The following is a 23,189-nucleotide window of genomic DNA, read 5'->3' as shown; positions in this document are numbered from 1 at the left end:
TCAAGTCAAGTCTTTTATAAATATTTGTCAAGCAAGTCTCAAGTCCTAAAATTTGCGACTTAAGTCCGACTCGAGTCAAGTCATGTGACTCGAGTCCCCCACCTCTGCAATGCTGCCTTAAAATCTGGCCAAAAACCACACATCTTAGAAGACAACATATTTATACATATTTATACCTTTTGGAACAGGTATAAATATGCGGAAATATTTTAACTGGGAGGGCAGCTATGATGCCGTCAAATACTGTCTAGCTGTTTTGAAGCAGAGCTCCAAATTCATTTCTCTTTCATTGGAAACCTAGCACAGCACACAGAAACACATGCATATATAGCCAATCCCACATTTCCACATATTTCCTCCTGAGACTGTATCTGATAAAGCCATCAATGTAATGACAGAACTATTTTCTCAAACATACTGTTTCAAATTGCAAGGAGGTCGAAAGGTCTCAATCCTATTTCCACTGGTGGGGAAAATGAGTGTGTCCCTCATGTAAGGTCCCACACATGCTCCTAAGGTCAGCATGGCCGTTTTAAGCAGCCTGGTCATTGACCGAGATCATTATGAAGGTCTGGTAAATTCCTTGCTTATTTAACAATACTATCAAGGGGTTTATATAGGGAGAGAGAGCATATGGTATGTGTGTTAACGTGTAAAATCCTGAGGCGAAGCAGCCGAGAGCGCTGTCATGGGAGATGACATCAACTCGGACTTCAAAACAGCAGACTGACAGATTCGTCCGTCTCCGTGCATTCCTCCGCTTCACATGGAGCGCGTGGATAATGGAAGACCGCTGCCAGATCCCAGGAGGAGTCCGCTGTTCTTTGGGAGTGTACCACTGAGGGTTTAACCTTTAGTGATGTCATAGACTAGAGAATAGATGCTCTTTGAGTCGAGTCGTCTGCATGAAGCACAGGCAGAATGTGTGACGGAAGGCGTTCAGTGGACTGAGGAAACCGTTTCACACATACTCAAAGAAAAATACACAGTTACCTGTCTTTAGTGGGGTCGTGTAAATGTGGTTTTCATTCACTGTGACAAATGGTGGTTTTAGAGGAAGCATTTACACCTCTGAGGGTCATAAAATATATCATCTGTTCTTCCAATTACTGTGTGTACTGATTCCAAGTTGACTTAAAGCAGCAGTGTGTCATTTCTACGCTGCTAGTTACACCAAAATAGAAGCAGAATTGCAAAAAAATGATGCACATTTCCAAACAAGTTTCCCAAACACTCCCACATTGACAAAAAATCAGTAGGTTTTTCCCATTGGCTTTTGGATTACTGCAGAAAATAATCTGTGACCAACAAAAGTTTATGATTCTTACACGTTTTGCTCATGTTTTGAGTTTTGAAGCTTTAATACAGTTGCCAAAAGCGAAAGTTAGCCTATAAACGAACTTCACCATACACCTTCCAACAACTCTTTCAGTCTTCATTTAAAGTTGGAAAGTTAGTTAGAGTTCGAATAATTTGCAAGAGTTTGATTGTAAACACAACTTTTGTAGTCCCGTTTAGCCACTTGTTGACATCCACATTTTCAAGACATGTAAAAGCTTACAAAATCAGGAGTGGGTTATTACTAATGTATTTATTTTAATAGAATAAAATATAAAAATATCTGAAGCTTTTGTTAACCACAGACCTTATTTCAGGCATTTAACCAAAAACCCATTAAAAAAAAAAAAAAAAAAAAAAAAAAAATTGATTATGAGAGGATGGAACCATAACTGCAAGAATGCTTATTTCCTGATTTTAGGACTAGATCAAGATAACATCAAATTAAAAGGGGTTCTTTACTTACAGTTGTTTGTGTACATGAAGCCGGGATAGGAGAAAGTGTTGTAACAGAAATTTCCAGTGTTTTTTTCTGAAACACAGTGGGAAGGTAAAGGGAGGAGGGAGGGTTTCCACATTCCAATCTCTCCAACTCAATCTCACATGCAGACTGGGAATTAAGAGGAAAGCCGGAACCAAATCAACATTCTACACTTTTTCCCTCTGAACAGTAGCCTGACAAGCCAGACCCACATTAAGATGTTGGGTCTGGGAACACACCATTGGCAGGGCTCAATCCGAGGGGCGGGATAACCGGTTTTCTTTCAAATTCCCTCTGCACGCAATAGGATAGCGCTACAACCAACCACCAGTGGAGCTAGTTGATAGATTAAACTTTTGCCGTATCTGGTCGGCAAAACTCCGAACACATCTTCCTTTTTTTAAGAATGACTTCAGTGTCGTTCATTGTTCTTTTCTCAAAGAAAAGCTTAACTCCAAGTCTTACAGAGTCGCGGCCAAAGCTGATTCGAAAGACCGCTGTTCACCAGCAGCAGCCGCCATCTTGTTTTTTTCACATAGCAGAGAATTCACGCGGAACCGTCACAACTCTGCCGTCATTTTGTTAAGCCCGCCCACTGACTCTATACACGATGTGATTGGCCTGACTAGAGTTTGTTTTTTCCACCTCGCAAGCCAACGGAGAGTTTCTAGACGACCCTGGCTGCAAAATAAAATTAGCTGCCGCTAGGGTGCGTCTACATTTCTAGGCTATCTGAACAGGATTTACTCTGTACATTGCAATCCACAAGATGAGCTTCCACACAAAATTAAGTTTTTGCAGGGATTTTAATGTTTTATATTTGCATCACACAAGTTTTTGATTCATGCTTAGTATTCGTCAAAGATATCACCAGTATTTAAAATTCATAACCTATCACAAGCCTTTCTAGACAATAAACAGCTCCACTCATATGTCATATGGCAATTAGTGAATGGCACCAACACAGCAAATTTGGCCTCAGGTATCTGAGCCCCTCATCAGTCAAAACCAAGTATAACAGCAGGACATATACAGCCAAGGGTCGTCAGGGACCCGGAGCCAGCACACAGCCACACATACCTCATCTAAAGCTCTTTTGAACTTTCTAATTCTTGTATAATTATTGTACATGCAGTTTTTTTCTCATATTAACCTAGAGATTACATGGAATATTTGTACTTATAAAATAATTTGTCACAGGACTTTTTCTGTGGGTTTCTCTCTGTGTTTCTCCTCCTCTGAGGCTGAACCTGCACTGGCCTGCAGCCAACTGGAGCCCGGCTGCTCTGTCAACATCTTCATCTCGGCCGTGAAGGTGTGGGAGAGAGCAGGAGAAGGGCAGAGAGAGAGAGAGAGTAATGACTCGAGCAGATCTGTGAACGTTGACCACATTTCCCAGCGGCCGCATCAGTCTGAGGGAAAAAGAAAAGTGTGGCAGCGAGCCAATGCAAAGCAGCGAGAGATGGAGAGAACGAAAGACAAAAAGACAGACAGGGGGAAAGATGGACAGGGCGGGGAACACGGCACCTCTTTCAGCTCCCGAGACCCCAGTGCGGTCGTGTGGCTTTCTGTAACTCAGCCTGAGCAGTCGGGCATTGTGGGAGAGCGTGTCCACTTTTATGCGACCATAAATTCTCTCTGTCGCTATTATATTAACAGTGACAACATCTCACAGGAGATGTGTGTGTGTCCTCAGACTCCAACCTCACAGAGGGTTCACTTTGGGAGGTTTTTATTATTTCAGTAGGCTGCCCTTGTGCCAGACATTTGAATAATTCAAACAAATTTTTTAGGAACTACTCACTATAGGAACCTGCCCTGTTGGTCCCCACTGAGGACCCCATTTCACCTCATGAATATTCCCGCACAATATACACGGTTTCCAGCGCTGATGAATTTCTGAGGAGTTCTTTCAATATAACTACTCCTGGACTGTCAGACGTAATTTTTCAATAATTCATATAAGAGTTAATCTACATCCGCCCTCATTGATCAGTCTGTGTGTGTGTGTGTGTCTAGACAGATCAGCAGCACTACGGCCATATACGCTGTCAACAGATTCCTGTTTTTCCACAGATATATGGCACAATCCTTTTGTGTAAACAGGAAAAACATGTGTTTTTCCACAAAAAAATTTTTTATGACTTTATTGTCATTGTTTTGTGTCAGACTTGGTGTTCGTCAAGAACATTGAATCATGGCCACCGGTCGCATGTGAGCTGTAAAAGTGTGAATGAAAATATTAGTATATATATTTGTTTAAATGCTTATTTTAGAAGCGTTGTATGATCAAATTAGAAGTCCCTTGCATCTTCATGACGGACAGTATTACAATAACCATTCCTCATAGTCTCAGTGCTCACTTTCACACAGAACGAAAACATGGAGGAATCACCCCAACCCTCTTGTAGATGTTAGAGCTCAATATGCTTTGCTGGTTGTTCTTCTGTGATCAGTTTCAGATCCATCTTTACGCTTCAAACAACAAGCGTAACACATTCTCTTTAGTTCATTCTTTACTAAAGCTGTGCTTGATCATACATGGGATATGGAGTTTTCCCCTTTTTAAAAAATACTGGCTTTTCCAAAGGAACAGATTTTTCCTCTTTTTAAAAAAGACTGGCTTTTCCAAAGGAACGATTTTCTGAAATAATCAGTAACGTACCATTGCAAATAGCTGTTGATTTTATATTTTATGTACTACATTGACTATATTTTTGAATAAAAATGTCATGACCCCCAGAATATATTTTGTTGTAGGACATGCAATTTGTCAACAGAAAGGCAAGACCCTCTGCTTTTAAGCAAAAAAATCCTGTTTTATTATAGCTTAAAGGGATAGTTCAGCCAAAAATGATATTTAACCCATGATTTACTCACCCTCAAGCCGTTCGAGATGCATATGTCAATCTTTTTTCAGACGAACACATTTTCAGTTATTTTAGAAAATGTCTTAGATCTTTCAGTGGTTATAATGTCAAGTTATGGGGTCCACTCCTTCAAGTCCCAAAATGTGCATGCATCCTTCACAAAAGTAATCCATCCGGCTCCAGGGGGATAAACGAAGGCCTTCTGAGGGTAATCCGTGCGGTTTTGTCGTAAAAATATACATATTTAAAACTTTATAAATGAAAATATCTTGCTTCCGGCAACGGTCGACGCGCGTTCACGGCAGATGGATGCCGGCGTATGACGTAGGACGTAGCCTTTGATTTAGCTATACTTCGTTCTACGTCACGACGCTTCCTACGCTACGTCCTACGTCATGCACCAGCATCCATCTCCTGTGAACGCGCGTCGACTGTTGCCGGAAGCAAGATATTGAAGGACAAGTTTAGAGTTTAAGTCAAGTTTAGGCTTACAATCCAAGGTTAGGTGCTTCTACATCTGTGTTATTCACATATCATTTCCCTCTGATTTTAGGGATGAGTTATGAGTATAGGGTTAGGGGACGGGATAGGGTTAGGATTACATTTTCGGACAGGAATGTTTTTCCAGGATCAACAAAATATGTTGATCTAGGAACATGTCTTGTTCTTGGTCATGAATCATGGTGACCTGTTAGATGCTAGGTCTATCGACATTGATCCGTTTGATTGTCTCAGCTTGAGTTTTAAATAAATAACACAGATACTAGTGAGTTTTAGAGAGCGTCTACACAATAATTCATTCCCTTACCTTTCCAACAACAACAAATATCAACTTGGCCATCACTGCTTAAAGGATTTTCTCTGTCATCAAAACTACTCCAACTCGCTTATCAACAGAGTCGATGAGAGTGAGGATTTTCTATGACGTTTAGTTCTACACTTCTCAGATCCTTATGGTCTATGTTTTTAATATTGTTTATATAAAAATTTGGCTAGTTTGATAATGCTTTCATCTGCCAATAAGAGTACTCACAGCTTTGTTTAACACATTTTACTATGTGTAAATACCCTCTGCATAATAGTATAGCAGAAAAATGTGGAAAAAAGTCTGCTTGTATCTAGCACCAAATATATTCAGAACCGCACACATACAAAACATCATCACCTGAGACAGACAACACATACCTCCTACTCCCCACAGACTGCATGCTGGGAAACACTAGCAGCCCTGCCGGAGGGAACGTGATATAAGTAACGTACGCAAATGCATGATTCATGAAAGTAATTTAGCATAAACCTTCCGATGACGGCAGTGTCCATTTGTTATGTCTCTGGCTACAGGCATGCCTGCACACACAGAGAGTGCATCAATCAAAGATTACGCTGCATAGTGAGAGAGAAACAACAGAAAAACGACAGTGTGAGGACAAAAAATAGAGGGAACGGGTGCGAGGGTGGGCTTGTATCAGTAGACGGCCCGTGACAGCAGGGTTGACAGCAGTTCTCCTGTTTCGGTGTGTGGGAGTCTGTCATTACCAGCACCTGTGTGTCTGTCAACACAACACCAGTCAGAGGCCCTTGTAGCTTAGGGATGCAAAGAAAACATTAGCAGGTGAGCGTGTGTGTGGGAAAAAGCGAAGGGAACAACAAACGTACAGTTTCATATCGCTAATATATGTTTGGCTAGAAGCAGTATTGGACTCCACCTCCACTATAGATTGACTGCTGCTGTCAGAATCCGAGACTTTGTCATTTCTGTCATTCCTCTCGCTTCCCCTTTTCCTCTGTCTTAGAGGACCAGTGGGAAATCACCGTTCTTTAGCTTCATCTCAGCCTGCTCCCTAACGTCCTCGCAGTAATTGGACTGCTCAATCCTGTTATGCCTTTTAGTTTCTTCTGTGCTTTTTGATCATTTTGGCATCTTCATGGTTAATACTCTCTTCTTAGTGCTTGGAATTTTATCCATAATGGCCAGTGTTCCTTCTGTCCCAAATCCCATGTGATATACATCTGGTCATCTGTAGTCTCACAGCTCTTAGTTTTCTGGTGGTTTGGATTAAACAGGTTGGCTAATCAGAAGCCAGGAAAGGGAGCCGTCCAATCAAAGGACAACAGTAAACTAATAAGACTATGTTTTTTTTTTTTTTTTTTTTTTTTGCCTATCATAAGTCTGGTTAGAAAAGTAATAGCAAAACCACATGATGCTTGATGTAACTATAGTGTGGGAGGTAAAGATACTATTTAATAGTATATAAATGATACAAAAAAAATACAACTGCAATGAGTACGGCTCCGGAATAGTTCATATTTCACAGGCTTCTTGATCTAGCTGCGTTTGTTTTTTTGTTTTTTTCAGAAGTGCTGGGTGTGTGTTAGGTTATGTCAGTGAATCGTGAGAAATAGGACTCTCCCACACACTAAAGAGGTGATATATTACACACTGCTTGCCCCCAGTCGTCACACACACATACACACACACACCACTTGGCTCTCACATACTGTGCTGTGTTGAAAAACTTCAGAGGCAGTGAAGGGGAAAGGTCACACACTCCATCATGAGGTCATTAAACAAAGGCAGATTTCTGCGAAGCATGTCTGCATCTTCCTACTGACAACAGCTTTACACACTCACGTTTTCTTCTAAAGCATCTCTCTCTATCTCTCTCTCTCTCTCTCTCTCTCTCTCTCTCTCTCTCTCTCTCTCTCTCTCTCTCCTCAAACACACTTTTTCTATCTTTCTATCACACATCTATCTATCTATCTATCTATCTATCTATCTATCTATCTATCTATCTATCTATCTATCTATCTATCTATCTATCTATCTATCTATCTATCTATCTATCTATCTATCTATCTATCTCCTGAGTCATTGTATTATATTTCAATATTGTGATTGAATCTTACGCATTGTTCAAATTTTATTATTTAATTTACCAAAAGATGGCAGGTATATTTGTAGCAATCTGTGAGTTATGATGAAATATGTGAAAAAATGAACAATTGCCCCAGGTCTCCACTGCTTTTAACTAAACATATGCACAATGATTAATGACCACAGGTCCTCAGTTCATAGTTTCCTACTTTTATTTTATGATATATTGAGGCGATTTCCCAAAGGTCGGAAGGTTTTTTTCTTCTCATTTTTCTAACCCGCCTTTAATCTCCTCCTTCACTCTCAGCACAAGCCAGCCTAGGACGGACCTGACCCAGGCCAGCTGGCCCGGGTGTCATTGGATCCTGAGATGGGTCAGGTCCTTAGGGTCCAGGCTTTGTTTTTTGTGTGTGCAGTGGAGCAGGACTCGCCCTCTTCTGATCCTTCTACTCTTTCCTACTTCCTCTCTCTGGAGACAAAGATCCTGACAGAGGCTCACGTCTCTGAGGAAGAAGAAGAGATGGAGATTTGCTATCAGAGCTTGTCGTCTTGTCCATCCTCACCATCCTAAGATGCAGTGACTGAAGCATATGGCATATTTCTATGATACCCTGTGAACTGCCTGTGAAATACTAACCATCTGACATACTGATGTAAACAATGACTACGCCCAAAAACATGTGGTAGCGCCTGGTTTTATGTCTTTATGTGACAACATTCAAGCCCATAGATTGACAACTGATTTTTCAAACAGTCTCCACACTTTCTCACCCATGTCTGTCGTCTTTAACTCATTCTGGAGGAAACAGCATTTCATGTTTGAATTTACGATGCTAACTTTGGCGTCTATGTGTGTAGTCATTGGTGTGTGTATTTTGACAGCGATTAAGGTCACAATCTCACTTGACCCCAGTAAAGATCTCTTACTGTGTGAGAGTTTGTGCTTGTTTGTTTGGTTAGTTTGTTTTGAATGAGTGGCCTCAGCCAAACCACCTCCTGAATAGTTGTAACTCTCTCTCTCTCTCTCTCTCTCTCTCTCTCTCTCTCTCTCTCTCTCTCTCTCTCTCTCTCTCTCTCTCTCTCTCTCTCTCTCTCTCTCTCTCCTTAGGTTTTCCATGCAAACGCAGACCCCTCAGAGGTGGTCCTGAACCGGATCCCTCAGCCAGTCTTGGCTCGGTTTGTCCGAATCCGACCTCAGGCATGGAAGAATGGAATCGCTTTACGCTTCGAACTTTACGGCTGTCAAATCACGGGTCAGTAAAACTCAGACCACACAACTTTTTTCCAAATCTATACACAATCTAAAATGTTTCACCAGCCCTTAAGGGAACTGATTTGTGGTTGTTAACTTTTAGAATTGACTAAACATTGTTCTTATATAGGCTGTATTAAAATACAGTATATGTTTTATATTTCTCCATTGTTTTTAATATGATTATGCTGTTCGCAATGCTTCATGAGATTGTTGTTCTTTCCCTCACTAAATAAAGATAGATAGATAGATAGATAGATAGATAGATAGATAGATAGATGGATGGATGGATGGATGGATGGATGGATGGATGGATGGATGGATGGATGGATGGATGGATGGATGGATGGATGGATGGATGGATGGATGGATGGATGGATGGATGGATGGATGGATGGATACAGTGTCTCGTGAACTTTCGTGCGCAGCAGGCCCACAGATACAGCACGTGACAAATATTGTTCCAGACGCCCACTGTGTCCCTGTCAAGTGAACTCAGATGTGTATTTATCAGAGCTCTTTAGGGTCCTGATTGAGTTTGGTTATTTATGGAGATGGGGAGATAGCAGGCACCTAATTCTGTTAGCATGTCCTGCAGCAGAAGAAGGAGGTGAGCTGCTTTTGCACTGATGTTATCAGAGACATCACACTCCATCATTACGCTATTAAACAGTGATTCGCTCCTTTTTTCCTCGACACTGAGCAGGACAAATGCGCTTTTAGAGACAGGGTCTTTTTCAACACTGACACAAACGACGCACGGACACGCCACTGGCCTCCATATTAGACCTGCTGCAGTCCCGCGGGGGCCGTTGTCCCTCGGGCATCCAGCCCAGAACAGGCTGCTCTCAGTGAGGCTTGTCGCTGCCCTTCCTGTCTTTCCCACAAAAGAGTGATGCTCGGCTCACGGGATATCCGGCACTGCCAAGCCTATAAAGATGCCTGTGAAGCCATCGATCACATTCGCGCCGCTAGCCTCGATCTGTGTTTTACTGCTCTTTCTGTCAGGAGTGTGGGTGTACCTCTGGGTGTAATTCAACTGAGATTGTTAGGATGGGCTTGAACCAGATGCCCCAGCCTGTTTTCCTGTTCTTTTGTTCTGTGTTTAAGCCATAGGCCAAAATCAATCATTTATTTCTGGTAGCTTTTGTATTTGTGGCGGTTAAGCCAGAGAATGGCTGTTTTGGGCTGAGTGGGTTTTGCTTTTAACTCTGTAGAGGTGAACCTAACAAACCTGGAACACGAAAGTCTTCCTGTAATAAATCCTACACACTAACACCCACTTGGCAGACCCAAAAAACACACCCGCACATGCTCTGTTTATTTATTATTTACTCCTAAGGCCTCTCTCATGACATAACGACATGAAACATTGATCTCTCCAGCCTTAAAATGTCAATTCCCCTTTGCTTCACCATAACTCATCTTCTTGTCCATCCTCCGTTCAGACGCTCCATGCTCCGAGATGCAGGGAATGCTCTCCGGCCTCCTGCCAGACTCTCAAATCTCAGCCTCCTCCATGAGGGACATCCACGGGGCCACAGGTGCCGCCCGGCTGGTGGCCAGCCGCTCAGGATGGTTCCCCAGTCCCGCGCAGCCCGTGGCCGGAGAAGAATGGCTGCAGGTGGACCTGGGAGTCCCCAAAACCGTACGGGGTATCATCACGCAAGGGGCCCGCGGGGTGGACGGCAGTACCAGCGCCGAGAACCGGGCATTTGTACGGAAGTATAAACTGTCCCACAGCTTGAATGGAAAAGACTGGAGCTATATCATCGACTCCAAGACCAATTTCCCAAAGGTGAGAACTAAACTGGATTTTTAATGCTATCACAACAATCAAGTTTTTCTGGTTAATGAAACTGTTATTTATTTCATTATTTTTAATTATTTTATTTTTAATCTGCTTCAAACTATGGTCTATTGATCAGTTGAGAAAACAGGTTAAAGCAGGGTTCCTGCCCTGCAGAGTTTACTTCCAACCCTAATCAAACACACCTGAACAAGTTAAGGTTAATAGAAAATTGCAGATGGGTAAGTTTGATCAGGGTCTGAACTAAACTGCAGGACAGTGGCCCTCCAGGGCTGGATTTGAGGAACCCTGGGTTAAAGAGTTAAAGTGATAATTAGTTAAAGTGAAGCATCGTTTTTAACTGGTCCAGTCTGGTTCAGGTTGGTCTAGATCAGGATTGCTGAGTTTAGCTCAAACTCAACCATTTGAGGAACACTGGTCTAGATGGTTGATCAGCTGGGTGAACCTGGGTTTGACCTGGTAGTCCATTTTTGTCAAGAACTGTTTAAGTCAGTTAGGCTTTATTGGACCCTGCTTTCCCATCTTAAGCATTGTATATTCTGCTTTTTTCAGCAGAGGACTGAAGTGAAGAATTTAACTGGAGTTGAATTAGGTTAATTAGTTAATCGTGCTAATTTAAATATTGTGGGTCGTTGAAAAGGCTACAGTAATGAACAGTTCACCAGAATCAGATTATTAAAAGACTTACTTCATTCTTTCCTGCTCATCGCAGCGACTCAGCATTTCACTTCTAGATTCCCAATCTCCCACTCTGAGAGCAGAATTCAATTATGCTGCAAGCTTTGATAACATTCCAGTGAAATCATCCACGGTTGTGTTAATTAAAACCTGAGCTGCGTCAGAGACTTTCTCAAAAAGAGAGAATATCCACTAGCTTTCCTCTCAGTCACATAGCTGTGCTAAAGTCCCTTTGTGATTCTGCTCCACCAGATTTTTGAGGGCAACACACACTACGACACCCCAGAGATCCGTCGCTTCGAGGAGATTGTGGCCCAGTTTATCCGGGTGTATCCAGAGAGGTGGTCGCCCGCCGGCATCGGAATGAGACTGGAGATACTGGGTTGTGACTTGCCAGGTAAGACATGTGTTTTTATTTTATTGTATTTTCTTTTTGTGTTTTTGTTTTGTTTTGTTTTGTTTTGTTTTGTTTTGTTTTGTTTTGTTTTGTTTTGTTTCGCTTTGTTTTGTTTTGTTTTGTTTCGCTTTATTTCGTTTTGGTTTAAATTCTTTATTCTATGACTTTAGACAACACAAAATAGATTAATAGTAATCACGATAAACTCTTCATCCGCTGAGTAATACAGTTCATTAGCCTAGCTGCAGGCTGTTTACATTACCTGTAGCAACTTCACATTAATGAATAATAAAAAAATGATGTGCGGTCACAGGTGTGTGTATTTATTGGCTATTGGCAGCAATTTCAACGTGGCTTATCCATCCAGATTTTTTAATCAGAATTATCAGTTTTAATTTAAAATAAACACACTGCCTCCAGCTACAGCAGTAGTAAGAAAACCACTCTGTCACTTCCATCTTTGCTCTCTGTCCCCGATGTCCTTCATGTATCCTCCTCTTGAATCTTTTACCTGTCACATCGTGACGATCAGCCAAAAGGACACTCGACTGTTCCCTCTGGACCTGGCCTGGGCTTTATAAAGCGGCAGGCCGAGGGGCAGTAATCGACGGGCTGTCTTCATGGCTCTGTGTCTCCAGGAATGCCGGGGGCGAAGGAGCATTAGAGGAGTTGCTAGAAAGGATGATGTGGGTGGAGGCCAGGGGAAGCCTCAGGGCTGAGTGCCCAGGTTTATTAGCATGGAGACTGCAGGAGGAAGAAGGCATGATGAAAAGTCAGACAGAGAGCCGGTGCTGGCTCAGGGTTAGTTGGTGGCACTTTGCAGGCAGAAGATGAGATCCGGGCTGAAAACTTCATGTGTTATCGGCGGCGCTTGGTGCGATACTGGCACAGGTTTACAGAGCCTATGGGCCATAAATGAATGAGAGCGAAAGATCAAGAGAGAGAGAGACGATAATCAAAGCGGAAGAAAGAAATGAGGGATGGATCAAAGCCAGTGAGTTAATGAGTAACGAAAAATGGACTGACGGGCGATTGTGTTTGTGTACACACGCCGTTATGTTTGCGTGAGGGAATGCGATGACAGTGCGGCGAGGCTCCGCAGTGCACAACTGCGCACCAGATGTTCGAGACACAGGGGGCTCAATCTACCCCACTCAATGTTGAAACTACAGCCCCAGTTCCTAATCTCCACAGTAAATCTAATCACATACAGATCCCGAGACACACAAACACACTTGAGTTATATACACTTGCATGTGACTTTGAATTTTGTGTATTTTCCTTTAGTATTATCTTTGTTTCCACACGTACGCACAACATTACACAACGTTTCGTTTCCTACCATCTGTAAAGCACATCCACAGTCATCCATACCAGTACCGGTCCTCAAATGAGCCGTCTGACAACAAAACAACATATAGACCTGTGCTTTGAGTGTTTTGTTTTGACATTTTTTACACTATGACTTTGCACATGTCACAAAGAAGATTAATTATAATCATGATAATCAATTCATCCGGTGAGTAATAAAGTTCATTAGCCTAGCTGTAGGCTGTTTACATTGCCTGTAGCAACTTTATATGCAAATGATGTGTGGTCACAGGTGTGTGTATTCATTGGATATTGGCAGCCACTTCAATGTGGCTCATCCTGTTTGATTTTACAGTCAGAATTTAATTGAAAATAATAAACACACCGCCCCCAGCTACAGCAGTGTTATATATACTTACATGTGACTTTGATTTGTGTGTATTTTCCTTTTACTTTCTTCGTTTCCGTCCATAAGCCCCAACATTATGGCTGTTTCGTTTCCTACCATCTGTTAAGCACCTCCACGGTGATCACCAGTACCGGTCCTCAAAGGAGCCGTTTGACAACAAAAAACATACAAACCTAGTGAGTGAGATTGTCCTAATTCGGTCCTCCAAAGCAAACTGTACTTTTGTAAATGATGGTTGTTTGCAGCTGTGGAGCGAGGGTGAGTGACTCAGGGGCCGGGGCTGCTGTTGTTCTGATTTTGAGCGGCCGTGGGGATTCGCGGAAAGAGAGAGACGTTAAATATTCACAGGGCTACATCAGTCTCACTTCACTGCACAGAGATGTTTACGCCAATCACACACATCTGCCACCGCGTTCATAGTCGTCTACTGACTGAACACACACGCACACATTTATTTTCATATAAAGAGAGATTATTAGAAGTTATTATTACATGGCGCTCTGAAATACTTGATTCTGATTGGTCAGTTGTGACGGTCAAGTATTTTTATATAATGACTGCATAGCTGTATAATTGACTATTGTCCCCAGCAACCAGTTTCTCTCATATCACTCCACAGTCTCTTTCTTCTCACGTGCTAAAGTAATTTAGACTCAAATTAATATTACTGTCCATTTATTTGGTTTATAAAGTCATTTATAAAGTCATATCCCCTGTGTCGTAGTTCTGATCACCCGGACAGATTATAATGACAATCTGACTATAAATATATATTACATACATACATCATACTACTTCTGTATCCTGTACATACTCACACAAACCAAGGTCATACATTCCTGAAGTTATTCTGAGCTGCGGCTAAGCTACGATTTTGTCCCCAAATCCCATCACTCTCCCAGAGGAAGGAAATTTGGAGTGAGGGACACAAGGAGAGAAATAATGAATTGATGAATAAATAAACAGAGGCGTGGCAGGCAGACCTTGTGTGAGCAAGACCGTGAAAGACACACAGAGGGACTTTAGATATTTCAATCAGGCACCCTTGTCTATTATTCATTACTGGACTCAACGTCAAGCCAAAGGTTCCTTCTCTGGGAGGGAGAGGGAGAGAGAGAGAGAGAGAGAGAGAGGTAGAAAGAGTGAGGACAGTGACCTCTGCTGGGTGCAGTGCATCTCAAAATTGAAGAAGCTGGAGGGAGACATCTTCAACACAGCATGCAACCCTTTGAGACTAGGCTCGGCTAAACTTCTCTCCCGCTTAGGCTGAGTGAAGGTGCTGAGATTCAGGAGCACAGGGTTATTGCAGTTCACAGCAGACAGTAAGGCCTTCAAACAACAGCTGTGAATGGAATGGCTAACTGCCTTAGCCAAGAAGTACAAAAATCAGCAAATATGTATGAAAATTATGAGTACAAATATATCAAAAAATGCATGTGAAGGGTTGGGGGTAGGGGGAATTATATATTCATTACTGTTCAAAAGTTTTGGGTCTGTATTTTTTCATGTTTTTGAAATAAGTCTCTTATGTTCACTATGTTCATTTAATCAAAAACAGTAATAGGTTACACTTTATTTGAAGGTGTCATTGTTACAGTGTGATTGAGTACTATAGGGTTAGGGTAGGATTCGGGTTTGGTTGAGGGTTAATTGCATGTAATTATGCATAATTTACTGTTATTACTATAGTAACTACATGTAACAAGGACACTGTAAAATAAAGTTTTACCTAAATTGTAAAATATAATTTATTCCTGTGATGCCAAAGCTGAATTTTCAGCATCAATACTCCAGTCTTCAGTGTCACATGATCCTTCAGAAATCATTCTAATTATCAATGTTGAAAACAGTTGTGTAAAACTTTTTTTCAGGATTCTTTAATGAATAGAACGTTTAAAAGAACAGCTTTTATTTGATATAGAATCTTTTGTAACATTATATATGTCGTTACTGTCAGGATGTGCAGTACTCACTGATCACTCTCAGATGTGCGGGCAGGGCCTGTGGCTGTCCGTCAAGGGAACAGTGGGTGTGGTTTAGAGCGTTCCACTCTTCGTTCCTTGCCGGGGCAGCTGGGGATGTGATGGAAAATTGTTTCCTGTTCTTATCATCTTTGACAAGGAGGGTGTAATCATTTCTCTCTGGCTCGACCTCATTCTCTCGCCAAAACCGAGTGTCTCCCTCGCCATCTTTCCCTGCTATTTCTCTATCAGGATGGATGCATGTGAGCTGAAGGACAACCGCTCCCCTGATCTAGTTAAATTGGCGCTTTGAAGTTCTCATCCACATGTTTCTGTTTAGTGTAGTCCCCCTACACAACCCGTGTTTGCACACAGGCATTTACCCACAAAGCCCACATGTCATTCTTCATATCCTCCCAGTGTAAATATTTAGGTTGATCTCCACTCCTCCCCTCCTCTTTTTCCATACTGCACATCTTCCCTGCTCTTTATTATAAAATAATGCCTACTTCAGTCTTTGTACAGTACAGCTCTCCTACTGGAAACTGAATTTAAATGATGTCAAAGCCTGTATGACCTTCTTTCTTCTGCAGAACTCAAATGAAGATATTTTGAATAATATTTCAGCTATTCTTGTCCAAGCAATGACAGTCAATGGGGTCCAAAACAATACTGGACCCCTTTGACTTTCATTGCATAAGAAATAAAGAAATGCATGTTTGGAACGACATGAGCAAATGATGACAGAGTTTTCCCAACACACTCTCATGCAATTCATAACTATTTTATGTTTTGCTGAATTAGTGGCAATTTCCTATGAAGCTGTACGTTTCTGTATGATCTGCTTACATCCCACTGACAGTTAAGTTTGGGGTGGACCTTCATGCTTAGTTTTTTTCTTTCTTTTCCTTTTTTTCAAAAAACATACGGTTTCATACGAATCAAATATATGAATTCATTTGAAATCGCCAACTTGTAGAATAGCTACTTTTTCTCATGAGATTGGGTTGGAATTTTCATCTCTTGAGATTTTCTGAAACATAATACTAAATGGCACCGTGACTTCCAATTATTGGTTTGTTTAACATAATAACACAACTGCTAAATGGATATTTAATGAGCCAAGCAATATGTGATTGGTTATATGGTGTTAAACAACCCGCCGTAGCATTCTAGCCATGGTTAAGTGCAGTGTATAAACTTAAAAACTGTTTTGAAGAGATTTGAATTGTTTGTGATAAGCATTCGCTCTCTATCAAGCCGGTTGAAGATTGTTTTTTGAAATCGCCGTTGTTGTTTCTGAAGCAGGGTTCTCTGAGGACATCAGATGTGAATATGAACACTTTCGCCCTGAACATTTCTAGGCATGTGAAGCATATTAGATATCTATCTCCTGGAGATGATTTGCTGGTTTAACTGAGCTCGTGATGAAAGTCCTTATCAGAGGCCAAGCACAGGCCTGTCTGAACTCAGTATGTATCTGTGCGTTTGTATTTGGGGAATTTACTAGCTGAGATATAACACGATAAACCATCTGTTACTTTCTGTGTTCAAAAGACACAGAGACAAAAGCTTTAATTAGTTCAGTGCCGCTGGAGAATGGCTTTGTTTTTGAATTCTGGAGGCCAAAAGCCTCGTCTTTCAAGTTGGAAATGTTTAATTAGGTTGCCTATGAATAAGCATCAGTGATTAAGAATGCGTTTTTGTGTGTTTGTGCATGTTTGGAGCATGCTTACTATTTCGTTTAATGTGGTTGTGTACATGAACACATTGTTATAATTCGCCACATCAACTTTGATGATCACTTTCACAGTTGCTGATCCGGTCTGACTCCTGTTCTTTGTTTGTTACTCCACATAATCTCCCAAACACACATCAGTCTTTGTTTTTCCTTGCTACAGTCTCTGCTCAAGATCTCAGTCAGGCGCTGAAGTACAGCCGGTCTGCCTGCCAGGGGCACATTTACTCCAAGGCTTTCTATGTAATTGAACATTTTTTCCATCTTGCTATGAAAACGCTGAGTCAGAGATTGCCAAGGCTCAGCGGGACCCATGAGGCTGGAAACAGGGCTAACTCCGCTCTGTGCCCTGAATGCAGAGGTTAAAAACAAGGTAATCCTTCAGGGTGATGAGGAGTGACCCCAAAACTAGCCCTTGCTTGTAAATATCTGGTCTGTCTTTGAGACTGGTAAACATTTCGTGGCCTTAATGTGTTATCAGGCTGTTGGAGGAAATCTCAGGCAACGCCCAGAGAGTTCTGGGATCCAGATCAATTGGCTGCAATAGAGCTTTAGAGCATATTGGAAATCTATTCCCGTGTCTTGCTCTGATCCATAGCTGGAGCTTCAGGTATAGGGAGGAATTAGCAGCATATTTCACATAGGGTATATAGAAATCACATTAAGGGAAATATCTGGTGTCAGTTTAAAAATAATTGTAAATAATGTTGAATATTGTTGAACATTAGCTAATTGACAGGTAAATGAAAAGACTTGTTGAATGAGCCAATGATACAATGATGAACCACTTGTGCTCATGTTGGTTCATTTTGACCTCCCTGTTAACACCTTTAACAGAAACATTTTTTAAAGAAATTAATACTTTTACTCAGCAAGGATGCATTAAAATGATTAAAAGCGATTAAAAGTTTGTAATGGTATAGATTTGTAATGGTATAGATATATACAGTACATACTTTTGATTAAACATTATTAATGTTGAAAACAGTTATTTTTGGTTTCCACAAAAATAACTGTTTTCAACGTTAATAATGTTTCTTAAGCAGCAAATAAGCATACCAGAATGATTTCTGAAGGATCATGTGACACTGACTGGAGTAATGATGCTGAACATTCAGCTTTGCCATCATAGAAATAAAATAAACTTTACCATTTATTAAAATATAAAAAAAAGTTATTTTAAATTGTAATACTATTTCACAATATTACTGTTTTACTGTATTTTTGATCAAATAAATGCAGCCTTAAAAAACATAATAAAAGAAAAAACATTACACAAATTCTTACTGAACAGTAGTGCACATTATGACAGGAGAGTGTCCTACTTTATGTATGTGAGGCTAAAGAAAGAAAGGTGTGTTACCTGACAGAGAGTTCTCAGTTCCCAGGAGGTTAATTGCATTTGTAAAGGGCAGAAAATTAATAGAGTTTAATGTCAGAAGCCGCCAGCTGGTGCATCCCTTTCATGTACGCACCCGCTTATAGAAATTAATAACATATTAATATTACAGTAGGCCTCTCCTTTTCATGTTGTGCTAAAGTGTCTTCATGATTAGTGTTACGCCACTCACGTATTTGCCAATTAAGCAGGGAATTGTTAAGAGTAATGACATTAATGACTTTAAGAGCTGACAATCATTACTCATTTACGCCTCGTTGTCTCTAAATCTTCCTCCGCTTGATCCCCCGCAGGGAACGAAGAGAGATGCAACGGCTGATTTAACATTTTCCGTCATAACAAATTATCACCGCAGAAACCATGTAAGAGCGCTGTTGCAATTGTTTTGTTGCTGTCTGGCTCGTGCCATTTTGGCCAAAACTCACGTCACTTATGGGCGAGAGACGTGGAGAGAAAGAAGAGAAATAAAGCTAAAGAAGTCAACAACTGTATGTTGCTGTAGAAAAATGAAAGCGAGCGAGAGACAGTCAGAGGAGGGAATGTCTTTGGAAGTCTTGTGTTGTGACTCATGGAAAATAGCTGTGGCAGCAATGGTTTCACTTTTAAATGCATTGTGGGTAACTGGTACAGTAACTGCAGTTGTCTGAGGTGGAATGGCAGTGGTGATGAAGCTATCATCTAGAGAATATGCTCTCTCTCTCTCTCTCTCTCTCTCTCTCTCTATTAGAGCACTTCACAGTAAATAGCTCTCAGATGCTTAGAATTTTTTCTTTTCAAGTTGTGGTTTTCTAATATTTCTCTTATTGTAAATGCACAATGTGCATGTGGTGCATGTGCACATTTTTAATTGTCTCGGCCTGGTTTATGTGTCTGGTGGCTGTGGCCACTTTTTGGAGGACAGATGCTGGTGTGCATGCATGCCTGTGTGCGATCATGTGTGATTATTCTGTCATTTCTTATTTGAGGAGTGTTTGCCAGACACTATGTGTGTGTGTCTAAGTTAGGGAGACTTGTGTATTCATCAGCACTGGTACAATGATCTTCTTTAGAGGATATTAATTGTGCCTCGCACGTTTTTTCCCATTTCTAAAAAGTGCTGTTTTTTACTTTATTTTAGAATCTACCACCATTCCTGACACTGTTACGCCTACCCTTCCCCCTCAGGACGAGACAAGTACCGCCCACAGGACACCAGGTAATCAAACAGAGCACCTTACTTACAGAAAATATTACTATAGTGCACGAGATCAGATCTCACTGTAGAGTGAATATCAATATATCCAATCAATTTAATGTATATTACAAAATACTTGGCTGAGGTGTAATGGGAATATCTAGTAGAGCATGTCTCATTAATGAATGTTTTTATAAGCAATTTTAGTATATCACACATGCACTTTTATTTACAGTACTCTGCTGTGTAATTGCAGCTTTGCTTTTCCCAGAGCTCTAATAACAGATTGCCGCCCCTCCATTTCTACACACTTATGTGTTGATGAGTAGAGGCTCGCAGCATGTAAACTGTGAGACAGGATTCTGTGCACATACAGTGAAACAGGAAAATGTGCACATACAATGAGACAGAAATCTATGCACATACAAGGAAACTGGAATCTTTGATGTACATTAGAAACTGGAAATAAATACAGTGAGACAGGAATTTGTGTATGTAAAATGAGACAAACTTGTTCTCATATAATAAATAAAATATACATGTAGAAAATGCATGTACAGTAAGAATATTCAGGTTATATATATATATATTTCATGAGGAAATACATATAGTAGGACACATATAGTCATAGGACAAATATAGTATGTGTGTGTTATGGGAGAGCCTACAACCGGTCATGGAAAATGAGTATGGTTTGCTCTTTCTCTCTTCCCAGCTCCCACCACTCTGTCATCTCTGGGTGGTCTGTGTGACTTTGAGCAGAGTATGTGTGGTTGGACCCACGACCCCATGTCTGATCTGAAGTGGTCTCTGTATAGTTCCTCCAGTCCTAGTCTGGACCTGACACTGGGATCTGACAGTAAGTCCATCTTAATAAAAGATATTACATACTAATCTCTTCAAACATAAACAAAAACAGTGGGAATTGTGGTATAGCATTGGGAATATCAGGAACTTTGAGAAGACAAATGTGCTTGATTAATAAGAATTGTTAGGAAAATAAACAGGGACAGCAGAAGATGGTCAGAAGGAAGTATTGTGATGTATGGTGACCTACTGTGACCGTACTGCACAAAAAACTTTTTAAGACCTTCTTTTGCCCTTGTCCTCTTTATGAATCCATACACTCACACACATGAGCTCACCTCTCATTTCCCATCCATCCGTCTCATTACTGGTGTGTAATTAATATGATGGTTGAAATCTGGGAATAGTATCTGTCATTCTCTCAGTCCATCCTCGTTCTTCCTATGGGAGTTTGTTCATCTCTTCACATCCCTGAGCTTACCTGACCTTTATCAACCCTACGTGAAAAAAAGATGAGTGCTTCACTAATTCTGCATGCACGCACACACACACAGAGTTCTCCATGTCCTCACTGCTTTCCTGGAGCACTCTGCCTTGTGAGGCTGTTAAAAAAATATTGCACTGTTTTCCATATGTCAAGTTTTAAAGAGAGATCCAGCAGTAAAGAGGAAAGAATCCTGTCCTGTTTTAACCATTCCCAAACCAAGTGCACCCCCCAATCCCAAGACTTTCGCCTCTCTCTCTCTCACACACACACTCTCTCTCTCTCTCTCTCTTTAACACCAGGGGTGTCACGTCACATTCCTCACCTTCTCCAAACAAACTGTGTAGATCCCCTTACACAAAACTTCTAGAAACTCAAACTCGATTTCACACAAAGTTGGTTTCCTAAATGTATCTCAATGCAATTCATAACACAAGTACACATTGTATTCTTAGTATTGTTGCATGTAGTGCTTTAGTACTGTAGCTAGACTCTTTCCGATCAAGGGGTCAAGGTTTGGCTGGTAAGCTTGTAGGTGATGTAAGTCCATCATCTGGGGCCAAAAAGCTACTTTCTCCATTGACTGCCAGATTCGAGTAGATGTTTCATATGGAAGCCTGTTTCTTCTCAGTAAAGGAAAGAATTCAAAAAATAAAAATAGATATGAAGTCACATTAAGAAATATAAAATCGCAATTACAAGATAAAAAGTCCAAGGTGGAAACGGCCTTCTATAGTTATGCCAGTGATGTTTTTGCATATGGAGTATGTTTCTGGCTTCCCAGCATCTCTGGACAAGAGCTGCTCAACTCATTCATTTTATAGCACAGCTCACTCCCATAAAACGATCCAACATCACAGTAAGCCGTGTAGATCCCATGGCTCCTGGAACAGCACTCTGAGCATTCCAGAGTGTTCATACCCCAGTGGTTTAACCAGGAAACGGAAAAACAGAGGGCCAGAAAGGGTTAATGCGCAGTCAGCCTAATTAACTCTAGGTGTAGAAGGTTCCACTTATAAAACAATAATCCCAGAAGTACCTTTCCCTGCCCTCTGGTTACTTCAGGCACATCAACCTAAGCCAAATAGTGTCTATGCAACGGTGAACTTTCCCTGTGAAAGGGTAATTAATTTTCCTATATGTATACCCAAGATCAAACACAGGAAGTTCTTCTGCTTTAATTAAATGCATAATCTATTTAGGCATCTCATAAAGGAACACCAGTGACAGCCTGATTTCAGTGCTGTATTTTCAATAAGTTTGCGACGAGAAATATGTCAAAGTAGGGTGAACGGAAATGACTATGCCATTTCTCTATACATCAGTGTAGGTAGGTGGGAGCATTTGAATCATAGCTGAGGCAGCATGGGTAATGATGATAATTTCTGGTGCCACGCTGTCCAGTCAGATCACTCACAGAGTGTTTCCCAACCTTCGCTCTGATTGTTGTTTTCCGCTCTTCCTCTCCTCTCCCATTCATTTTTCTTCTGCTTTACTGAGACGTCCACAGTGGGATCTGACAGGGATTGCGTTGTAAGGACTCTTTCCTCTTAAAACAGGGGGGTGGGAGGGGGTGTTTTTATGTCTGAGCTGAGTTTCTGCTTCCCTCCGGTTCAATTATTTATTACTGAGCAACATAAAAAACAAACCAGATTGTTCAGTGCAATGTAACGGCGAGAAAGAAACAGAAAAAAGGAACATTTTAAATTTGGCTTACAGTGATATCACTAAGTAGGACATATTCCTAGATCTACATTGTGGTTGGTATAGGGTTAAATATTTGGTTTAGGGGTAATGATTAGGGTTGGGAAGTTGTTGGAACATGTTTCTTTTTTAACATCATGTTTAACATCAGCACTTGCTTCTGTCTCTCTTCAGATTTTGGGAATTTCCTGTACGTGGAGGTGAGTCCTAAGTCAGAGCCGCAGCGTGCACGGTTAATGAGTCCATCGGTGGGACCCGAGCGCCGTCCCGTCTGTCTGCTCTTCTACTACCAGCTTCAGGGTGAAGGTCAGGACAGTCTGCGTGTGCTGCTCCGGGACGATGACCAGGAGGAGACGCTGCTCTGGGCACTGAAAGGAGACCAGGGTCCCATGTGGAGGGAAGGCCGCACCATCCTGCCTCAGTCCCCTAAAGAATATCAGGTGCACAGAGACTCATCCAATAGAAATCCGTGATGTATATAATGATAAACATTGACTTGAG

The 23,189-nt window shown here is 41.2% G+C and overlaps 1 protein-coding gene across 2 annotated transcripts in view; it reads left to right on the top strand.

Annotated features, from left to right (window-relative positions):
• The window catches only part of nrp2b (neuropilin 2b), a 74,395-nt gene that overhangs the window by 41,089 nt on the left and 10,117 nt on the right, over positions 1-23,189 (top strand). For both annotated transcript variants that reach the window (XM_079882109.1, XM_079882110.1), the window contains exons 8-13: positions 8,673-8,817; positions 10,265-10,614; positions 11,557-11,701; positions 19,637-19,714; positions 20,409-20,552; positions 22,863-23,128. In XM_079882109.1, the coding sequence (XP_079738235.1) occupies positions 8,673-8,817; positions 10,265-10,614; positions 11,557-11,701; positions 19,637-19,714; positions 20,409-20,552; positions 22,863-23,128 (1,128 nt within the window). The remainder of the gene's footprint in view (positions 1-8,672; positions 8,818-10,264; positions 10,615-11,556; positions 11,702-19,636; positions 19,715-20,408; positions 20,553-22,862; positions 23,129-23,189) is intronic.

The sequence above is a fragment of the Squalius cephalus genome (assembly GCF_949319135.1).
Source record: "Squalius cephalus genome assembly, chromosome: 9".
Taxonomy (NCBI): domain Eukaryota; kingdom Metazoa; phylum Chordata; class Actinopteri; order Cypriniformes; family Leuciscidae; genus Squalius; species Squalius cephalus.
The sequence above is the reverse complement of the archived record's forward strand: the minus strand, read 5'-3'. Positions and strand labels throughout refer to the sequence as shown.